At 46.1% G+C, this 17,799-nt stretch overlaps 2 protein-coding genes and 1 non-coding gene across 4 annotated transcripts in view; 1 reads left to right on the top strand and 2 right to left on the bottom strand.

The window, feature by feature from the left end:
* LOC149340086 (uncharacterized) overlaps nt 1-3,250 on the top strand; it is a 43,218-nt gene extending 39,968 nt beyond the window's left edge. The window contains exon 3 of one of the 2 annotated variants that reach the window (XM_089548824.1): nt 2,812-3,250. In XM_089548824.1, coding sequence (XP_089404950.1) covers nt 2,812-3,049 — 238 coding nt within the window. In that variant the 3' untranslated portion in view covers nt 3,050-3,250. The remainder of the gene's footprint in view (nt 1-2,811) is intronic. The other variant, XM_089548825.1, reaches the window with a different exon arrangement.
* Nucleotides 3,251-10,572: 7,322 nt separating this feature from the next.
* LOC149340084 (uncharacterized) lies at nt 10,573-17,566 on the bottom strand. Its single transcript, XM_089548820.1, has 2 exons — nt 17,343-17,566; nt 10,573-13,073 (listed from the first exon to the last, which is right to left on the bottom strand). Exons 1-2 carry the CDS (start codon nt 17,352-17,354, stop codon nt 10,713-10,715), a joined length of 2,373 nt encoding a protein of 790 aa, XP_089404946.1. The 5' UTR covers nt 17,355-17,566; the 3' UTR covers nt 10,573-10,712.
* On the bottom strand, nt 13,509-13,581 carry TRNAP-CGG (transfer RNA proline (anticodon CGG)). Its single transcript has one exon. It is a non-coding gene; the product is annotated as a tRNA-Pro (tRNA).
* Nucleotides 17,567-17,799: the final 233 nt, after the last annotated feature.

Below are 17,799 nucleotides of genomic sequence, written 5' to 3'. Positions count from 1 at the left end.
CTGAAGTTGCCCCATATATTCATGGCCATGAAGGGAGTCAGTTATGGAGCTTAAATGGTCTATCGTTATTGCCTGAACTAATGACTCTGACCCTTGTATTCAGTTGAACCCTTAGATATTTCATGAGCTACACAACTTGATCTGTTGTTTCTACCGACTGGATGCGTGGAAAACCAGTCTGACAATTAGGTATTACTTCCACCGCATAAGGCTAGCGCTACGAGAAGTAAAACGTTTAGCAGTATACAGAAAAAAAAATAGAGATTGGTCGAGAGCAGCAGCCAGAATACAAAGGGCACAGGAGAGGCTGCTGTGCTTACTCGTCTCTTGCTCCGCAGGCTTGTCATTCAGGGATATGAAGGTCAGTGCTCCGGCGTTGCAGTCAGGAGGACAGGAGGAAAGGAGGAAACAGAAAGGAGGAAAAAGAGAGTGCTCTAGTGTACTCGTGAGCTAGAGGGCAGATTACTCCCTGTTTGCTTTCATATAGGCGTATTCGTGCTTATATTGCGGACAGTTGGCGTCAAAGAGCGACTGCCGCCAGTCCAAGAGCCGCAGTTGTTTGCACGTGCGATACTATGCGCTGTTGACGGACACCGAACGCCGTTGAGTGCCGATATGTTCATAACGAGGGAGTGCGTTATCCAGTTGGAAAAGTGAGAGCCGCATCCTGTGCGTCTCGATAATGAGGTCACAGCTGTTTACATTTATCTCCGATAACGAGGCCAACGAAAAGAAAAATATATAGGGCGTTCTCACCGCCGTGGCTAAGCCCTCAGAGCTTATTAATTTCTCTGCCAGTGCCACGCAAACATCGCAAGCCACAGCTACGCAGCTGCGCATATTGCACTGCACTTCATTTGAGCATGGCAACATTGTTTGCACGCGGTCATGTCATGGAGGTTATGTAAAGATGCGGAGATATAAAAGTGTTTATGGTATTATGGCGTTTGTTTTGCGCCCGTTATATTAACAGGAAAGAGTTTCCGGCCACTTTATCAGGAGTCTTATCCCGCAGTAAATGAAAGCTTATGCATGTTCCTCGCGGCAATGAGAATGTTGTGCAAAAAAGTGAGTAATCACTGTATAGAACGGCAAGGTGGGAGAGGGCTGTTGATGGAGCGGCTGGGACAGCCATCGTTCTGAATCAGTGGTTTGTAACGGGCATTGACTCTTAAGTGTTTTTAGCCCCTTAGCCCCTCTTTCATTATTGCATTTCTGGTGTATACGAGTGCTTAATAAAATGATTTTTTTAGAAACAGGGAGTTTGAGAAAACAGATTACCGGAGAAGGCAGGTTTTGATATAGAGGTGGTTATGACTGGCGCCTAAAAATTTTCGCTCAGCTAAACTCCACATTCATAATTTTACTCTGACATTTATATGTAGTTGAAGAAAACGGTGAAAAACTTTGATAAATAAGTTGTTGGGAGCAATCAATGCTAATTTAAAGCGTCTTCCTTAACAAACTTCGAAATCTACTGGTAACATGAACAGTGAGCCATGGTTCAACTTTTTCCTGTTTTATAGAGTTTTTACCAATAAGGCGTTTCAATAGCATGTCATGCACAAAGTGGCATTAAAACGCGTGAGCTTAGCTTACCGCCGCTTTTATAAGATCAGACAAGTTTGAATTTGGCACTGGAGCGGCAAAAGCTTTTCTTAATGACTTGGCGACTCATGAAAGCCTTAAAAGAGGGTTTAACCCACAGGTACCGCCAAATATTTCTTTGTCAACTGCGTGTTTTGTAGTGTTGTAGTAACTGCGGGCGTGTGCTATTGATGCCTTTTTTTATCAGTAATCGCATGCTTGAGAATAGAGCTCACCTTATCCTTAGCGCTGGCGCCGTAGCATGAACATAAATTATTTACAGAAAAGTTTGCACTAAACAGTCCACATGTTTTTCATGAAAAAAAGCGGCATCCCGACAATAGACATGCAATATTGAGTCAAGCGTTACATTCATGAATTGAAAATTCATACCTTGGCTTTTACTTGACTTTCAGCTTCTCATAAAATTTGATATTAATTTCATTACAGCTGAAATTAGTAGAGTTCTGGTGTCTTGCCTGAAGGAAAACAATACATTTTCCTGCTCGAACGAGAACCATGTTGCATATAACGTTAGCGCTGAGCATGTGGATGCTTGTGCGTGAGCAGTGAGGTACCCCTAGGCAGTGATTGACGGTCGTAAATGCCTACTCCAGGAATGTTATTAAATACCTACTCCAAGAATGTTATTGTGACGCCTGCAAACGAAAGCTGGGATACACTACAAAACGCAGAAAGTCTTTTTTTTTTGTTAAAGCTTTTGTATTATATTTGTCATTTGAAATAGGTATCGAACCAGGCCATTTTATTCTGAGTCCCATTTCATCACTTCTTCACCAGAAAACCACGGGTGCAGAAGTGTATGGGAGAGCTGTTGTGTTGAAGTGCCTTTTTCGAACCGGACCGTCAGATAATGAAAAAGCTATAGACCATGTTATGGCCGTTCTTACGTGCAATTAATCATTGATGTCTTGGCTCCAATGATTGATTTTAGTATAATTAAAATGACAGTTGTCGATGGCAATAGCGATGTTGCATTTTGTCACGTGTGTCTCTACTAACTACATTGTATTGTTATCGACCCCACCTTGACTAGCTGGAATGCCATATAAAACAGGAAGGTGGGTGCGCTGAAAATTCAAATAAATAAATAAAACACACGCTCCCAAATTTCGACAGTTGATCAGCGTTAACACTGTAAGTTGGACTTGATTCTTAGTGTGGATCTCATATCCTTGGCTGCTGTTCTTTTGTCCATTGCAGTTGTCGTCGTCAGACGAGCACGAGAGATAGCACAGGCAGGAACGTCAGCGAGGCACAGAGGATTCAGTCCCACCCTCCTTCCAGGAAATCCGTGGTTCAAGCATGCCCAGACAGCTCCTCCGTCACCAACTTTTTCCTGGAGAAGCCAGACCATGAAAAGACGAAGAGAAGAAAAAGAACCCCGAAACTCATCAGGGACTTCTTACTTTCAATGAAAAAAAAAAATTCGACATGCTGACCGTGGGCCTCGGTTCACGTGCTTCTCTGGGAATTTTCCTGCCGCCATCTTAACGCAGACGAATTCGACGGCAAGCGTCCTTTCGCTAGCTGCAAAGAAGCCACGTCGGCTGGCCCCTACGGCACCCCATTTTCCTTACCACGTTCCCATTGTATGAAAACCACACCAACGTCCTGCCTCTGAAATAAATTTTTCTGCTGTCGTCAGTTTTTGCTGCCAGTTTCTACCAAAAGGGTGGAAATTTGGGCTGGTTGGTGCATGATCTGAGGATAAAAAACAGCGCAAACGGGGACGAAGCAGAGAGAGGGACACGACGCTGTCGTGTCCCTCTCTCTGCTTCGTTTCCGTTTGCGCTGTTTTTTATCCTCAGTTTCTACCAGTTTGTGCAGTAGCTTCTGTGGGCATTCACTGCCGCGATGAAAACAAACATGCTGCTAAAATGTTGGCATTGAAAGCGCATAAAAAATGCTTCCTTCTGGTACTCGCAGCTTACCTTTAACCGTCTCTCGCAATGGAACAAGCGCTGGGAGAAGCTTTTATATCTCATCGTTCGATGACTGTAATAGACCTTTATGACCCATTGGCATTGTTCGGCATTCTGTGGCCGAACAATGTCAAATATATGGTAGTTATGGTTTGTGGACGGGAAAAAATACGGATTACAGAGTGCGGGACAGCATTCAGGTGTTCTTGTCAGCACAGCGCAGCGCCACAGCGGATAAAATGTGATGCATTTAAAAAAAATGAATGGTAAGAGCCTTGATATATCGCCGCGGTGGCTCAGTGGTTATGGCCCTCGGCTGCTGACACGAAAGAATTACGATGGAGGCGAAATTCTAGATGCCTGTGCACTGTGCGATGTCAGTGGAAGTTTAAAAACCCCAGGTGGTCAAAATTTCCGGAGCCCTTCACTACGGCGTCTCTCACACCCTAAGTCGCTTTGGGGCGTTAAGCCCCTATAAACCAAACCTAACCCAAAACTTGATATGTGGCCACCGAAAGGACTGTGCCCAAATCCCCATCCACTAGAGCGGCGTTTGCTGTGAGGGGGAGCACGTTGCTCTCATCATGCTCTAGTGCATGCTTTCGCCTGATGTGCCACTAGGGGATGCCAGCTAGCCTTAAATTCTTGAAACAAAAGATTTAGCAGCAGCTAGGTGTTAAATATCCAAATTATGTTACACAGTCAAGTTAGCTTTAAGACACTTGATGACCTTGTTGACCTTGAGGAGGGAAGGCTGCATGTCTACTAAATATCTATCATCATGTTCCCGTACTCCTTATTGTTACGTTTATATAATATGCAGAAAACAATATTTAGTAGGTTTGAAAAAGAAGAAGGAGGATAAGTGGAGTAGTAAAGTGCCAGCTGCTTAAAAATGAGGTGAAGAGCTAGTTACTGCTTTAGCAAAAAGCACCGGGACCTGCAAAGTGGTTCGAGTTATAGTGCCTAGTAGAAGAAAAATATAAATTGCTTCAGAAGAGTGCAAGTTCTTACTCAGTAAATTTATATTGAAAGACCTCGCGAGAAACACATACTTTTTAAAGGATCTTTAGCCGCAGTTCATATGATTAGACAAGCGACCATTTCTTCGAAGTAAAATAAATGCATAGATGACTGTATTTCTAGAAAGAGAAGCCCCACAAACACTTCAGTCGAACAGAAACTGCTCAACGTAGCACCTTCTCGCTTAGGTAGACGCCTTGGGTTATATGGCCTTGAGAAAGTGCGTGCAAATACCATGGGGCCTTCCTCTTCCAGCGGGGAAAACACAGTGTGAGAACGTATACAAGAGAGCACTGCGAATGAGGACACCCTGCTGCTGCTGCTACCGGCATGCATGTCGGTAAGCACTTTGTATGCGCATAGAAGAAGTGCTGTTGCCTGATTCTCGACTGCTCACAGAACAATGAGAAGTGACATAGTTTCAAGGTAAAAAAAATTGCACCTGCTGAGTCCAATCAGTTCGATTATATTACGTTGCACCACTGAACTTACAAATGCCAAACAGAAGTTTAGCTTGTAATACCTGACCGATATGCTAAAAAGCTAGCTTTGATTCTTTCTACTTTAGATTGTATAGATAAATACTTACTGTACAGCTTAACTTATAGTTTTCTTTATTGGATGGAACAAATTCTAACACGGCACTTTGCATCTGAATTAAATGGAACGTTTTAAGCGACCACATCATGCACGCTGGCTTTCAGTAGCGAATGTCGAAAACAATATTGTACATCACTGAAGTTACGGCTTCAGACAGGAGACTTACTTGACATGTGCTTGGCTGGTTCCAGGTTTTTCTTCTTAGGTAACCAAGAGTTGAGGAAATCTCCACTGAAGTACAGGAAGCGAGAACAATAAAATGATCCTGAGAACAGGGAGACGCCCGATTGGGAATGACTCAGAAAAAAATTATATGACTGAGAATAATGACCAAGGAAATATGAATTAAAGAAGCGATGATGAATAGAAAATGAATAAGAATAGAATCAGGATCACATTAGAGTCAAAATTGTAATAGGACAAGAATTAGACTGTAATCAGAGTTGTAACAGAATCAGAATTGGAGTAGATTGCTGAGTGAAAGAAAATGCAATCATCATTGTAATAGCATTTCCTCCTCATCAATTTCATTGATCACCCGTCTAATATATACTTCTGCATTGATAGTCGTTATCTTTTTTTTGGAAACAGTAGATCTCTAGGCCTCTAATAATTTTGCTTCCAGCGTTTCACCACATAATTCACTACCGCTCTTCGCAGCATTCCTACTTATTTCATTAACAGTTGTCTATGGACCATATTTAAGCATAGACTGTGGCCAGTATGTGTGTTCTGACTTAATGACAACCATATAATTCCATTCCATGGGGTCGCGAGGCCATGGGGACATGGGTCACTGTTGCTGGCAGATAAGTACTCGTACCACGTGACATTAACTTGCAGGGTATCTCAAGAATAATTTTTTCTTTGGCAGGAAAACAAATTTTGCGATCAAAATTTCTGGCAATAGCAAAACTACATTCCATCGTTATGTATTTTGTTATTCCGGGGTCAGTCGCCCGCCTTCGCATGTTTGATGTGTGCAGCAGCGAACACTTCGACATCAAACATAGTACAGACTGTGACTTTGGTACGCATGTATGCTATTTACCGTAACCAGAAAATTTTATGGGTTTATCGCCCTGCGCATGATGCAGAAAGATGACGTGGTGCAGTTGAAGCCATAAGGGTAATTAAGCTTTAGTTGTATTGCAATATAAAGCTGTTATCAAACGCTTTCGGGAATTGCGGAAATTCCCTGAGCTTCACTGTTCTAACCTTACAGAATTTTTTCACTGTTCCTGCCGCAAAAGCCGTCACCTTACGGCATTTTTTCACTGTTCTTGAGTGTAGATTGGTTGCCTGTTATCCCCATAATTTGTGATATGCTATTGAGATGGCAAAATCCGCAACAAGAAGACAAACAGCGAAGAAAATTGCACCCAACTTTCATTTAGGTAAGCTCTGAATATAAGGTACATTAATTAAAAATGAACGGACAAAAGACATCAAAGCGGCTTGTAACGGCACACTTCTGTCAACTTTCCTGGAATGTAATTTTTGTGCTCGCTTATGCAATCTTCTTGGTGAATTCTTCGAACTTAATTTCTTTTTTCTCGTTTCTTTCGACTCGTTTCTTTCTACGTGCTCTGTAGTACGCAGTCTTGCGTTACAAGATGATTACGTGTGCGGTGGCTGAAAGCTGTTACAGTGCCAGTTCCCTTCAGAAGCCACACACAGCGAAAGCCACGCGGTAAAAGCAGGCACCGTGCCATTAGCGAATGCTTGACAGGAACGCCCATCAACATTGTGCACTCGCCGTATCTACTCTGCTGGAGGCACTGGCACGTGCGTCCACATCACGAACAGGTGGGAGGCAGGACGAAGAGCCGGGGAGCGAAGCGGCAGTGCTGCGTGAGGTACACAAACGCTCCCGTTGTTTTTCTGCCCGGAAGAAGCCTGTTAGCCTAAATACCAGCCCAGCCAATGTTAGCCCAGCCAGATATAAATGACACACTTAGTGAAGCGCGTGGCCCTGGGTACATTTAGATGACAAAAGGCTCCCTTGCTGGAAGATGGGCTTCTGCAGTAGCCATTTTCGTTCAGCTCTATGCGTGTGCGGTGAACATAATTTGCCCATTTCCGACATGACGGCAAATGCGTTAAAATAGATGAAACGTTACGAGGGAAACACCGAGAAGTGCTGTAAAAAGTGATAGGATTCAAAACTACTGAAAAATGTTTTATCTTTCGAAGCCATTTTACTCAGCGAGAAAATTTGTTGGGATGTTCAAAAGCGCATGAAGTGGTTACACGTAAGCCGGAAACTTTGCGGGCCAATAACTGGAGAAACAAATCTGAGTGAAGCGGAACTGGGATAGTTGATGAACCAGTTTCTCAATTTTTAAGGGATCTTGAAGGTCGTAACATTGAAAGGCATTAGTTTCACAAGAAATAGCAGTGTGGTATATAAATATGAACGCGGAGAGCATTTGGACGCACGCTTTTCTCATGCCAAGAACAGATGACGATTACCGTGGTGCTCGCGCGCGCGCGCGTGTGTGTGTGTGTGTGTGTGTGTGTGTGTGTGTGTGTGTGTGTGTGTGTGTGTGTGTGTGTGTGTGTGTGTGTGTGTGTGTGTGTGTGTGTGTTACCCTTGCAAGTAACATTTTATGCATGTAAGGAGTGACATTGAGCACACGACAAATTACCATCTGCCGGTAGCCTCTGGCACTATAGGCATTAGAAAGTGAAAAATAAGAAAAGGGCGGGTAAATCATCTGAAAATGGTCTTCACATTGGTGCTGTTTGCTTTGAGGCATTTGGAGAGCTTAACGATGTGTGGCCTCACAACTCCATGATAAGATTAATGATAGAGCCTAAATATCTTCCCAGAACGTGCAAAGCGCTGTCAACGGGCCTCAATAGTGGAGGTGGGCAAACAAAACTGCGCGGGCTCCCAGTAGGGCATGAAAAAAAGCTGCAGCTAAAACTCAAATCTTCGAACCTCTTTAATTTTGCCGCCAGAGAATGACATTGAATACAAACATATCCTATGACCATAGGTGCCTACTACATGCCGCGAGTGAATGGCATTGGATAAAAAAAACAAAAAAAAAAACATGGCACGTCGTTTGAGGTATTCCAGCTGAAAGACGGTTTTTTTTTTGTTCGACACTGCACATCTTTGCAGTAACTTCCCTGCCCACGGAGAACATAGCAGACACCGGTCCGGTCTCAGCAGGGCAATACTGGTACCGTAATTCTTGGTATACAGTATGCACCCTGTATTTTTTACTGGATTTTTTGCGCCCGGTATATAGTCCGCATTTAATGCACTGTCCGCGCACTACACAGAATCGCGTTGGCGATTCCAGGTTATACTGTGTGATATTGAATACGAAAATGCCGTATAGCCCGGGCCTATGACAGCAGGCAAAAGCTAAATTTTATCTTTTAAGCATGTATAGCCCGCGGGCTCTATATCCGGTTTTATGGCAATCTTCACCTTGCGAATCAACAATATGCACATGTTAACTGCAGGAGGGAAGGAAAGGACGGTCGGGCTATGTTGCTCAGTCAACTAGTTTGCTTCATGAAAGCCAGTTAACCTGTGTGTCTGAGAGGTTGCCTTGCTCAACATTCTTTTTTTTTTCGGAATGTAATGCGTGCGATCGCACAAGATAATTACAAATATCGTACTTAAACCGCATCAGGCTTTTCGTTTTCGGGTGTCATATTTCAGAAGAAGGAAGCAAAGATCGGGCAAGATTTTTTTTTTTGTCAGAAATTGTCGCTCAAATCAGGCCATCGAGCGAATAGTCGCATAAATCGCAGGTTTCCGAGCTCCGAGGACCCGGCCAAGCAAACCATCGCCACCGGCCGGGCTGCCAGCGTCATGAGTCTCCGGGACATGAACTTTTGAGTGCAGTGAGGCCGTGCGGGGGCCCAAGGACCGACGTGTCCAAAACTCCCTTGTTCAAATAAAGTTTTCATCATCATCCGAGTTTTCATTTTTTTCCCTCAAAAGAAAATTTACTGTCAGCGCTCGTTTTGGCGCGGGACATAAAATACCGTATATTTTGCTCACTATTGGACAAAGAACATGGCATTTGCAGGTTGTACGTACTAATCAACTGTTTGCCAAGTCGGACTTTTTGTCCTTAGCTATTATAATTACTTCATTGCGTACATTACGCAGCACCTCCGCGTCCGTGAAAAACCTTCCCGTCTTGTACACTGCATAACCTTTCTTTCGATGCCACAGCAGCCAATTTAACCTCGCAAGAACTTTGGAACAGAATGTCATTAGCGTAGATAGTGCTTGATGCAGTGATGCCAATAAGACGTGTAGTAGTATTCATGTTTTGGTTTCTGGCTACTAAAACGAACTTTTCGAACTTCCGTTCAAATTAATGAGGATCATGAATAACGACCGTTCAAAGAGGTTTATAATCACCGCCTGGTTTAAAACAGCCCTACGAGATAAGTAGGAGAGATCCTCACATTTTCGTGAGGTGTCTGTATACCTTGGTGTACCGGAATGCGTGCATTGCCTAGGAGGTACATTTTAGGTTAGAAATCAGGTTTACTTCGAATTTTTTAAATACCTTCTCAGGGTAGAAGGGTAGTATAAAATCGACTTTTACCGGAAAACGAAGGATCCTATATGTACGATAATCATAATGTTTCAACAGCGAGGTACCACCGCTGGCAAACTTAACACGAATGCTCAAGCGTGTGGCTGGAACACCACTGCGAAGCGTTGGCTGTCGGGTTCAAGACCATGCTGCACGGCGTGTTTAAAGTACCTGATGATATTGGGTGCACTATATTGACCATATCATGGTCTCAGCTCTAACGACCAAGGCTCACAAGTGCTAATATTAGTTCAAGCTACGCATTCGAGCATTAGTATTAAGTATCAGTATATGGGACTGGGGGTGTGAAATGTTTTACACTATTTACTGTCAGCAGTTTTTATTGGGCTACCGTGTGATTACGCTAGCAACCTGCGCTGCATGAGGATTTGCTGTGAAATTTTTTATGGGTCAGAGATTTATAAAAAACAATGTGAGGGTGCCTGGGCCTTGCGTTCTTAAAAAAAAAAAACTCTGTGCAGGCATGTATGCTTTCTAATGCTTCAATGTGTACCTGGAGCAACGCGCTCGCATTAGTAGGTTCCATTCACTGCCAGCCGTAATTTGGCGTCTACATTACAATACGCTGTCGCAACCTGCCGGACTCAATTTTAATGAATCCGGCAAAGATTTTTAGTTCTCTCTTAATATGTGGTCGTGTGCTAAGCGTGACAGGCAATTAGGAAGTTAATTCAAAGTTTTTAAAGACCTAAAAAAAAAGAAAATCTCGATTGACGTAACTAAGCGGACGTCCAGCTTACGTCAACGGACTGAGCCTTAATGAAAAGATTTTTGTTAGTATTGTGCTCCTATAATGCAAACTAAGGGCACTGACATCAGTATGGCAGTTGCTTTATTTCGTAGACGCTTTAATAAACGAAAGCATTTAGAGAAATGGCACCAGACGCCTTCCTTTTTCTATGGCTCAAGGCTGAGAGTTGATCCTTTCCAGCCAAGTCAAGGTGTTGCGAAGTTCTCAGTCGTCGTCCTCAGTCAGCTCGTCATTTGCCGTCGCCCGTTGGCGTACTTGAGTCTCGGCGACGACTTCTTGCGTGTACAGGCTCCCGGCAACCGAATGCTGGCGCGAAAGCTGTACACTCTGCCTTGAAGGCATGGTTATTGCGATGATACTACTATCACCACACTCTTGGAGTTTTAGGCACGGAGCAAGTGCTCTAGATTGAAGCAGTCCTGCTCCACCACCTCCATGGCGGCCACCGTATCCGTCACCATAGCCACTTCCGTGTCCACTGCCAGTGCGGCTTTCACCACTACCACCACTTACAGTGACGTTTCTACTGCTGCTCTCCCTACGATATTCGCTATAGCTCTGCCTACCAGTGCCATCTCCGTATCCAACGCCACTTCCGCTCGCGCCCGTATTTTGGCTTCCATGAGCGCCAGCACAGGCACCTCTGCAGCGGCCTCCATAGCCGCCACCATAGCCACCTCCATAACCACCACCGTAGCCGCCCCCATAACCGCCACCGGAACCACTACCAGAACCGCCACCGGAATCCCCGCCGGAACCGCCACCGGAACCACCACCGGAACCACCACCGGAACCGCCACCGGAACCGCCACCGTAACCACCACCGGAACCGCCACCGAAACCGCCACCGGAACCACCACCGGAACCGCCACCGAAACCGCCACCGGAACCGCCACCGGAACCACCACGGAAACCACGACTATCAGTGCTGCCTTCATTTTCGTTAACGTTTGTGTTACTGCTTGCACTGCCATAATCAATATCACCCCGACGGCTGCTTCTGGTGCCACTATCGCTCGTGCCACTGCTTATGCCCGTGCTCCGACTTTGATAATCACCTCTATATTCGCCCTCCTGCCGACCTCCATGGCTGCCTTCGTAGTGACTTCCATAGCCGCCGCCATATCCACCACCATAGCTTCCATTGTAGCCACTACGAAAGCCACTTCGTTGCTCAGTGTCACTGATGCTACTAGTTCTGCTGAGGTTTCTGCTACCGCCCTCTCGACGACTTTCTCTGTCACTCCATCTCTCGCTTCCAGCTCCGTATCCGCCACCTCTCCCGCCTCCGCTTCCAACTCCGTATTCAGTTCGGCTCGCAGTTCTACTGTCACTTTCTCCCCCGCTCACGTCCGCACTGCTCCTATAGCCGCCACCGTGGCCCCCTCCATAGCGGCTTCCGTAGCCACCGCCATAGCCGACCCTATGTTGGCTTCCAGAAGCACTGACGTGGTCGCTGCTGTTGCTACCGCTGTGTCTACTGCTGCTCCACATAACACTTTCGCTGTCGTTCCGTCTGCCGCTTGCACCTGCACTTCCATGTCCATATCCGCCACCGCTTCCACCACCGTACCCGCCGCTGCTTCGTGCTTCAGTGCCTTGTTCCTCTCGGCTTCCTCCCGTTCTCCAAGTTTGATAACCGCCACCATAGCCGCCACCATAGCCGCCTCCATAGCTACCACTATAGCCACCTGCATGCCGACCTCCATAGCCGCCTCCAGAAACACCACTGTGATCACTACCACCCCTGCCGCCGCTTCTGCTAGAGTTTCTGGTGATAGTCCATGTAATACTTTGGCTCTCGTTCCGGCCGTCATTTCCTCCTCCAGTCCCGGATCCGTATCCGCCACCGCTTCCGCCTCCTCTTCCAGTCCCATATCTGCCGCCACTTCCATATCCACCACCACTTCCACCACCACTTCCGACTCCACTTCTACCTTCATAACCACCACCACTTCCACCACCGTAACCACCGCCTCCGCCACCGCTTCCGCCGCCGCTTCCGCCGCCGCTTCCACCGCCGCTTCCACCGCCGCTTCCGCCACCGTGTCCGCCACCACCACCGCCACCGCCTCCACTACCGTACCCGCTGCTCCTTTGTGCTCCGCTGTCGCTTCCTCCACCACTCACACCTGTGCTCCGGCTTTCAAAACCACCACTGAAGCTTCCTCCATAGCTTCCTCCGTAGCCGCCTCCATAGCCCCCGCCATAGCTACCGTGACTGCCAGTGCGGGTGTCGCTGAAGCTACCACCGTAACCGCCACCGTAGCCTCCACCATAACCACCACCATAGCCGCCACCGTAGCCACCACCGTATCCACCGCCGTAGCCACCTCCGTAACCACCTCCGTAGCCGCCTCCGTAGCCACCGCTGTAACTGCCACGGTGTCCAGTGATCGCGCTGGTGACGCCTACGGAACTTGACACATCAGTTGCTTGATCTTGTCCAGTCCAGCCGCGGTGAGCTCTCTGGAGGTTATCGTCCCACGGCCACCACCTGGCATCTCTTCGGTAAAGGCTGTATCCTGACGCGACTCCCAAGGTCACGACGAAGTAAATTAGATACTGAAAAGAAAACAATGCCCTTAATATAAGTCATACACAAAGCTAATTTTTTCTGAGGAGTCTCGAACTGCTCACTGAAGGAGCGTTATCAGCCTTCTCACTCAAAACGCTTCCTTTCTGGGGGGAATATTCATTTTCGCGGGAGAAATACATGTCCATCATTTCTCCTAAGGAAGCTCTCTGCCCTTCTTCACATTAGTACAGCTTTTCATGCATCTATTTTTGTGGTGGTTGCCAAGAATCTATTCTCATGCATTCTTATGCTCTTAAATAGGTTTAGCACTGGCCTCTGACAATGCTCAATCAAGACTTAATACAGCAGACAAGTGAATGGAAAGAGGCGCTACATGACGGAAGCCAACAGTCCCCGAAGCCAAGGGGCATAGGGGATGTATTTTTTCTGGTTTTATGAATGGGAGATTATTAAAAGCTGAATGTCGCCGGTGGGATCCGAACCCACGACTTCCGAATTCCGCGTCCGGTGCTCTACCAACTGAGCCACGGCGGCGCAGAAGCAGAAAATTGGACACCCGCCGCCGCAGCTCATTTGGTATACAGCGCGGGACGCGGAATTCGGAGGTTATGGGTCCGGATCTCACTTGAACCATGTGGTTGTTTTTCTTCTTCTTTTGTTATTTTCCCATTGTTTAAAATATAAATAAAAATACATACCCTATGCTCCTTGGTTTCGGTGACGGTTGGCTTCCGTCGTTTAAACCCTAATGCAAATAGACTTTTCGTTCTATTGGAAGTCATACTCCATCGAGAAAAAATAAAGAATCATTGAAACAAAGGGAAGCGTACCGAAGTGTTTCTAATATATTTTGCTGGTGCTAGATGTAGAAATTAAAGTGAAATCATTTCAGGTGAAATGTCATTTCACAAAGTACAGGCAACGCTAACATACTGACGATGAGAGCTGAACCCACGACCTCCGTATGCCATGTATGCTGCTCAGTCAGTTCAGCTAATGAAATGGCTGCCTTCCTTTTTGTTTTCGGAGGTATTTATGTTTATTTAATGCTCCTATATGACACCATGTAGGTTTGAATGAAACCATTTACGTGTTACTTTGAAAACATAATAGGTGTACTGGTTCTAAACATTAAGTACCATTTCAGTTGTGCCCTTCTGCACGAACTTGAACTCTCGTTGATGTTTTCATTGTTTGCCTGAAGAACTGAGAAAAAATCAGTGGAGGCTATAATTTTTTAGAAGCCTTTAAAATGTGCCCGTGAAATAGTGCACACGGCAAAAAAAAAAAACACAATAAAACCCCCGCCATCTCATAATCAACGTATTACTCATTCTTGCCGAGTGCACACGAAGTTGGCTGCATGGACACATAGACAGTCTTATCAAGCTTATTCGAATGACAGACACCGTGCCCAGGCCGATCTCCTACCCCTTCCAGAGAGGCATGGGAGACTGCCCTCCTCAACTGCTCCTCGCTTGAATCCCAAAGGGCTCCGGTGAAACGGGCGCGAGACGGGGCATTGTCATGCGGTGTCCCGGTCTAGGGACGCCGACCATGTAGCGGGGCCACTCTGTGGCTCCCAAACTCTATTTCAGCAATTAAAAGTTTTCACCGCCACTACGCAAGCACTGTTTTGTTTCATGGCCGGCTAAAGTCGGGATGGTTCTGTAGGCAGTTTTTGCGTGTAGCCGGTCGGAGTTTAGAATTTACTGACTTCTTCGCAACTTTTTTCTCTGTTAGTGCAGCAGTTCGTGCTCTTTCGCTCCGCTGTACTGAATGGACATGCGATTTGGTGAGATGCGTAGCGCGTGAATATTACGTTTAGAATGGGGTCGTAGGCTAGAAGGTCACAGGTTGCCTTGTCAGAAGGTGTTGCATATTTAGCTGCCCATGTGCTCTGAGAAAGTGCGGCGCTTAGGTTCGCGCGGATTTATAAGCAGTTTCATCGTTTGATATTATCTCATTTTCTTAACTGTTCTGCTGTGGACACTTTTGGGCACACGAAAACACTTGATACTATCGGCGCATCTTGCTTCTCAAGAGCGTTCTTCATGTATTGTGCGTGTTAGTCGGTATATTCATGATTTTTCTGTTTTACGTTCAGACAATCCTAGTGAGCGGGATTAGGCGGGTAGATGTTTACAGCAAGCAATTAAACTAATACAGCTGCTTCAGTCCCTCCTGTACCTCAGAATGTCTCATTTTGCCCCTCAGAACCCAATTCTCAGACTTTACGTAAGTTAAGACCAATAACCAATTATTATAATTTTACATTAACGCCAACCTAGGACGGTAAGGTGACTTAGCCGGATAGTTTAGAATATTGTTTTGTGCAGAATTTCGCGCCTTTTAGACTTTTTTTTTTCACCAAAGCTCATTTTGCAATTTTTTCTCCTGCGTTGAAGGAAAACAATCTGGAGCTCATATGCGGGAATTGTAGTAGAAATGCGGCTGGTCCTATAAAATGAACATCAACTTAATATGAATGCACGTTTTTATTCTAGGAGGTGCTAATTAACAAAATGCCGCGTTTTGTCTCGTGTCATGTTTTGCCCTACTCTTCTGTAACTCTGAGTGGAATGAGACTGAAAGCAAGGAAAGGTTTGAAACGACTGCTCCGGGTATTGTGTGTTTAAAAAAAAAAGCATACGTGATGCAGCAGCCACGATGCTCGGCTGCTAGCCCGAAAGGAGCGGGTTCGTTCCCGTCCGCGCCCGGTCGCACTTTACTAGAGGCGAAATGCTAGAGGCCTGTATATCGCGTGATATCAGTTCACGCTAAAGTGCCCCAGGTGGCCGAAATTATCCGAAGTCCTCCGATACGGTGTCCTTCATAGCCTTAGTCGCTTCGGGGTGTTCAATCCCATAAAACCAAACCAAACGTACGTGATAAAGTCTTCGGCACGTTCATCACTGCGCATCTGTCTTTCTGAGGTTGGACAGCGGGAAGTTTTGTTCCTCCCTTGTAGATAAAGAAAAGTAGGCTCCCATTGCGATGCAGTGGATCAAGTCATGATAGATGGCATTCGTCCATTCGAATTTTACTCCCGGCAGCGAGCGGCAAGTAAATATTCTGTAATTACGCAAGAATCGTGCTACCCGTTCACGATCGCGCTGCTAAACACAGGTCGAAACGAAAAAATCCGACAGAAATCTATAAGCTGGTAGCAGCTGGAATGCGCGCGAATGTTTGTCTGTGCAAAGTGGCTGAGTAGCTGCGTTGTTGAGGCGTATGGAGACGAGAAACAGGTACAGCTCACACGTGTTCATATCACCACAAACTAATTTTGTAGCGAGATTCACTTAATCGCCCTCAAATAAGTTCTATTCGTAGTAAACTGGCATTTTGCTTGTTGGCTCCTGAGAAGGGATTATAGTCTCGGGGTCTTTGATGTTAGATCTGCACTTACACAAAGGTAGCGCCCTATGCTTGAGAAAATATTGTGGAAATTGCGTCTGGAGATTCACTTTTGGGGAGCGTGGTATGAGCGTACGTTGCACAGTCTCTACCAGCTGCCTTCGCTGAGGTTTATTCCTTCCAGCGGATCAATAATATTGTTTTTTTTCTTCAAATTGCGCTTTTTTTCCTAGGCTGATATAATGCCCATACAGTTTATACCAACGGCCCTCTCGGCGGTGATGTAAATGATTAGTTAGCCAGTTCTGACTGCTGTCGTGGGCTGATGGCGTGAACAAATCCGAACGTCTGACAACACTGGGGTCGCATTGTTACCTGGCGCACTTTGCTTACTCGTTGTAAAGATGATTGGTGGGGGGGGGGGGGGGGGGGGGGGAGTAATGGCAGTACCTGTTAATATGTACACCTGACAAGGAAAAAATGCGGCTGGGGTTATTATTTACTGACGGCATGGGCAGCAGACGTCAACAAGCGCCATTCGCGTCCGCAATTCTAAAGCTCTGCAGGTCCGAGCTGCAATAAAATATATGAGACCAGCTTAGAGTTCTTCGTATACCTTAGGATGAGCCACGCATGTCTTTCTACAGTACACTGATGAAACAGCCGTGCATTACTAGGTAATTTTCATTTTATCCTCAACGCCCATGCGTCTGCCTGTCTTAAACATGAACATAAGTCCTCTTGTTTAGGAACGCATCGTTATTCCTAACTAATGTAAATAATTGTTCCTAACTGAGGTTTAGAGCAACTATAGTTAAAAATTTTTCCAGCGTTGTTCTATTCCAGTGTGAGTCCTCTTTCATATGAATTACGGTAATTTCAGGAGAATACAACTACAAATGCTCGCGTAGGCAAGTTCTATACGGCACACTTACCGCAGTCTTCATTGGCGCTCTCAGCCAGGCAGGCGCGACCGCCCCAAGCGAGCGATACCAAGTGCTCTGTGTCTCGAAAACCACAGCGGCGGACGGCAATGCTGCTTATTTTTATTTTGACGTTAAGAAATGCTCTTGCAGTGCCCCAGTGAAGCAATGCTCTTGGCGCCGCACAATCTCTCACAGGCACCAAACACGCCACAGCGTAAGAGTGCTGAGCTCAGGTCCGGCGCCTGATAATCTCTCCCCGCGGTTGTCTCAGCCGTCGTCTCAGGTTCGGTTTTTTCCGCCCCGTTGTGAAACAGCCCCCCCCCCCCCCCCCCCCTTCCTTTCTACTTGCTGCTCATTTCCATCACTTCGCCTCAGAATCTCGGGTTCCTCTTCTCTGGAACTCTGAAAGGAGAGATATCGCTCATGATAACCATGGTGCCGAGAGACTGGAGCTGTGTCTGCTGAC

The sequence above is a fragment of the Amblyomma mixtum genome, chromosome 6 (genome assembly GCF_055824585.1).
Source record: "Amblyomma mixtum isolate Tamu chromosome 6, ASM5582458v1, whole genome shotgun sequence".
NCBI lineage: Eukaryota > Metazoa > Arthropoda > Arachnida > Ixodida > Ixodidae > Amblyomma > Amblyomma mixtum.
The sequence above is the reverse complement of the archived record's forward strand: the minus strand, read 5'-3'. Positions and strand labels throughout refer to the sequence as shown.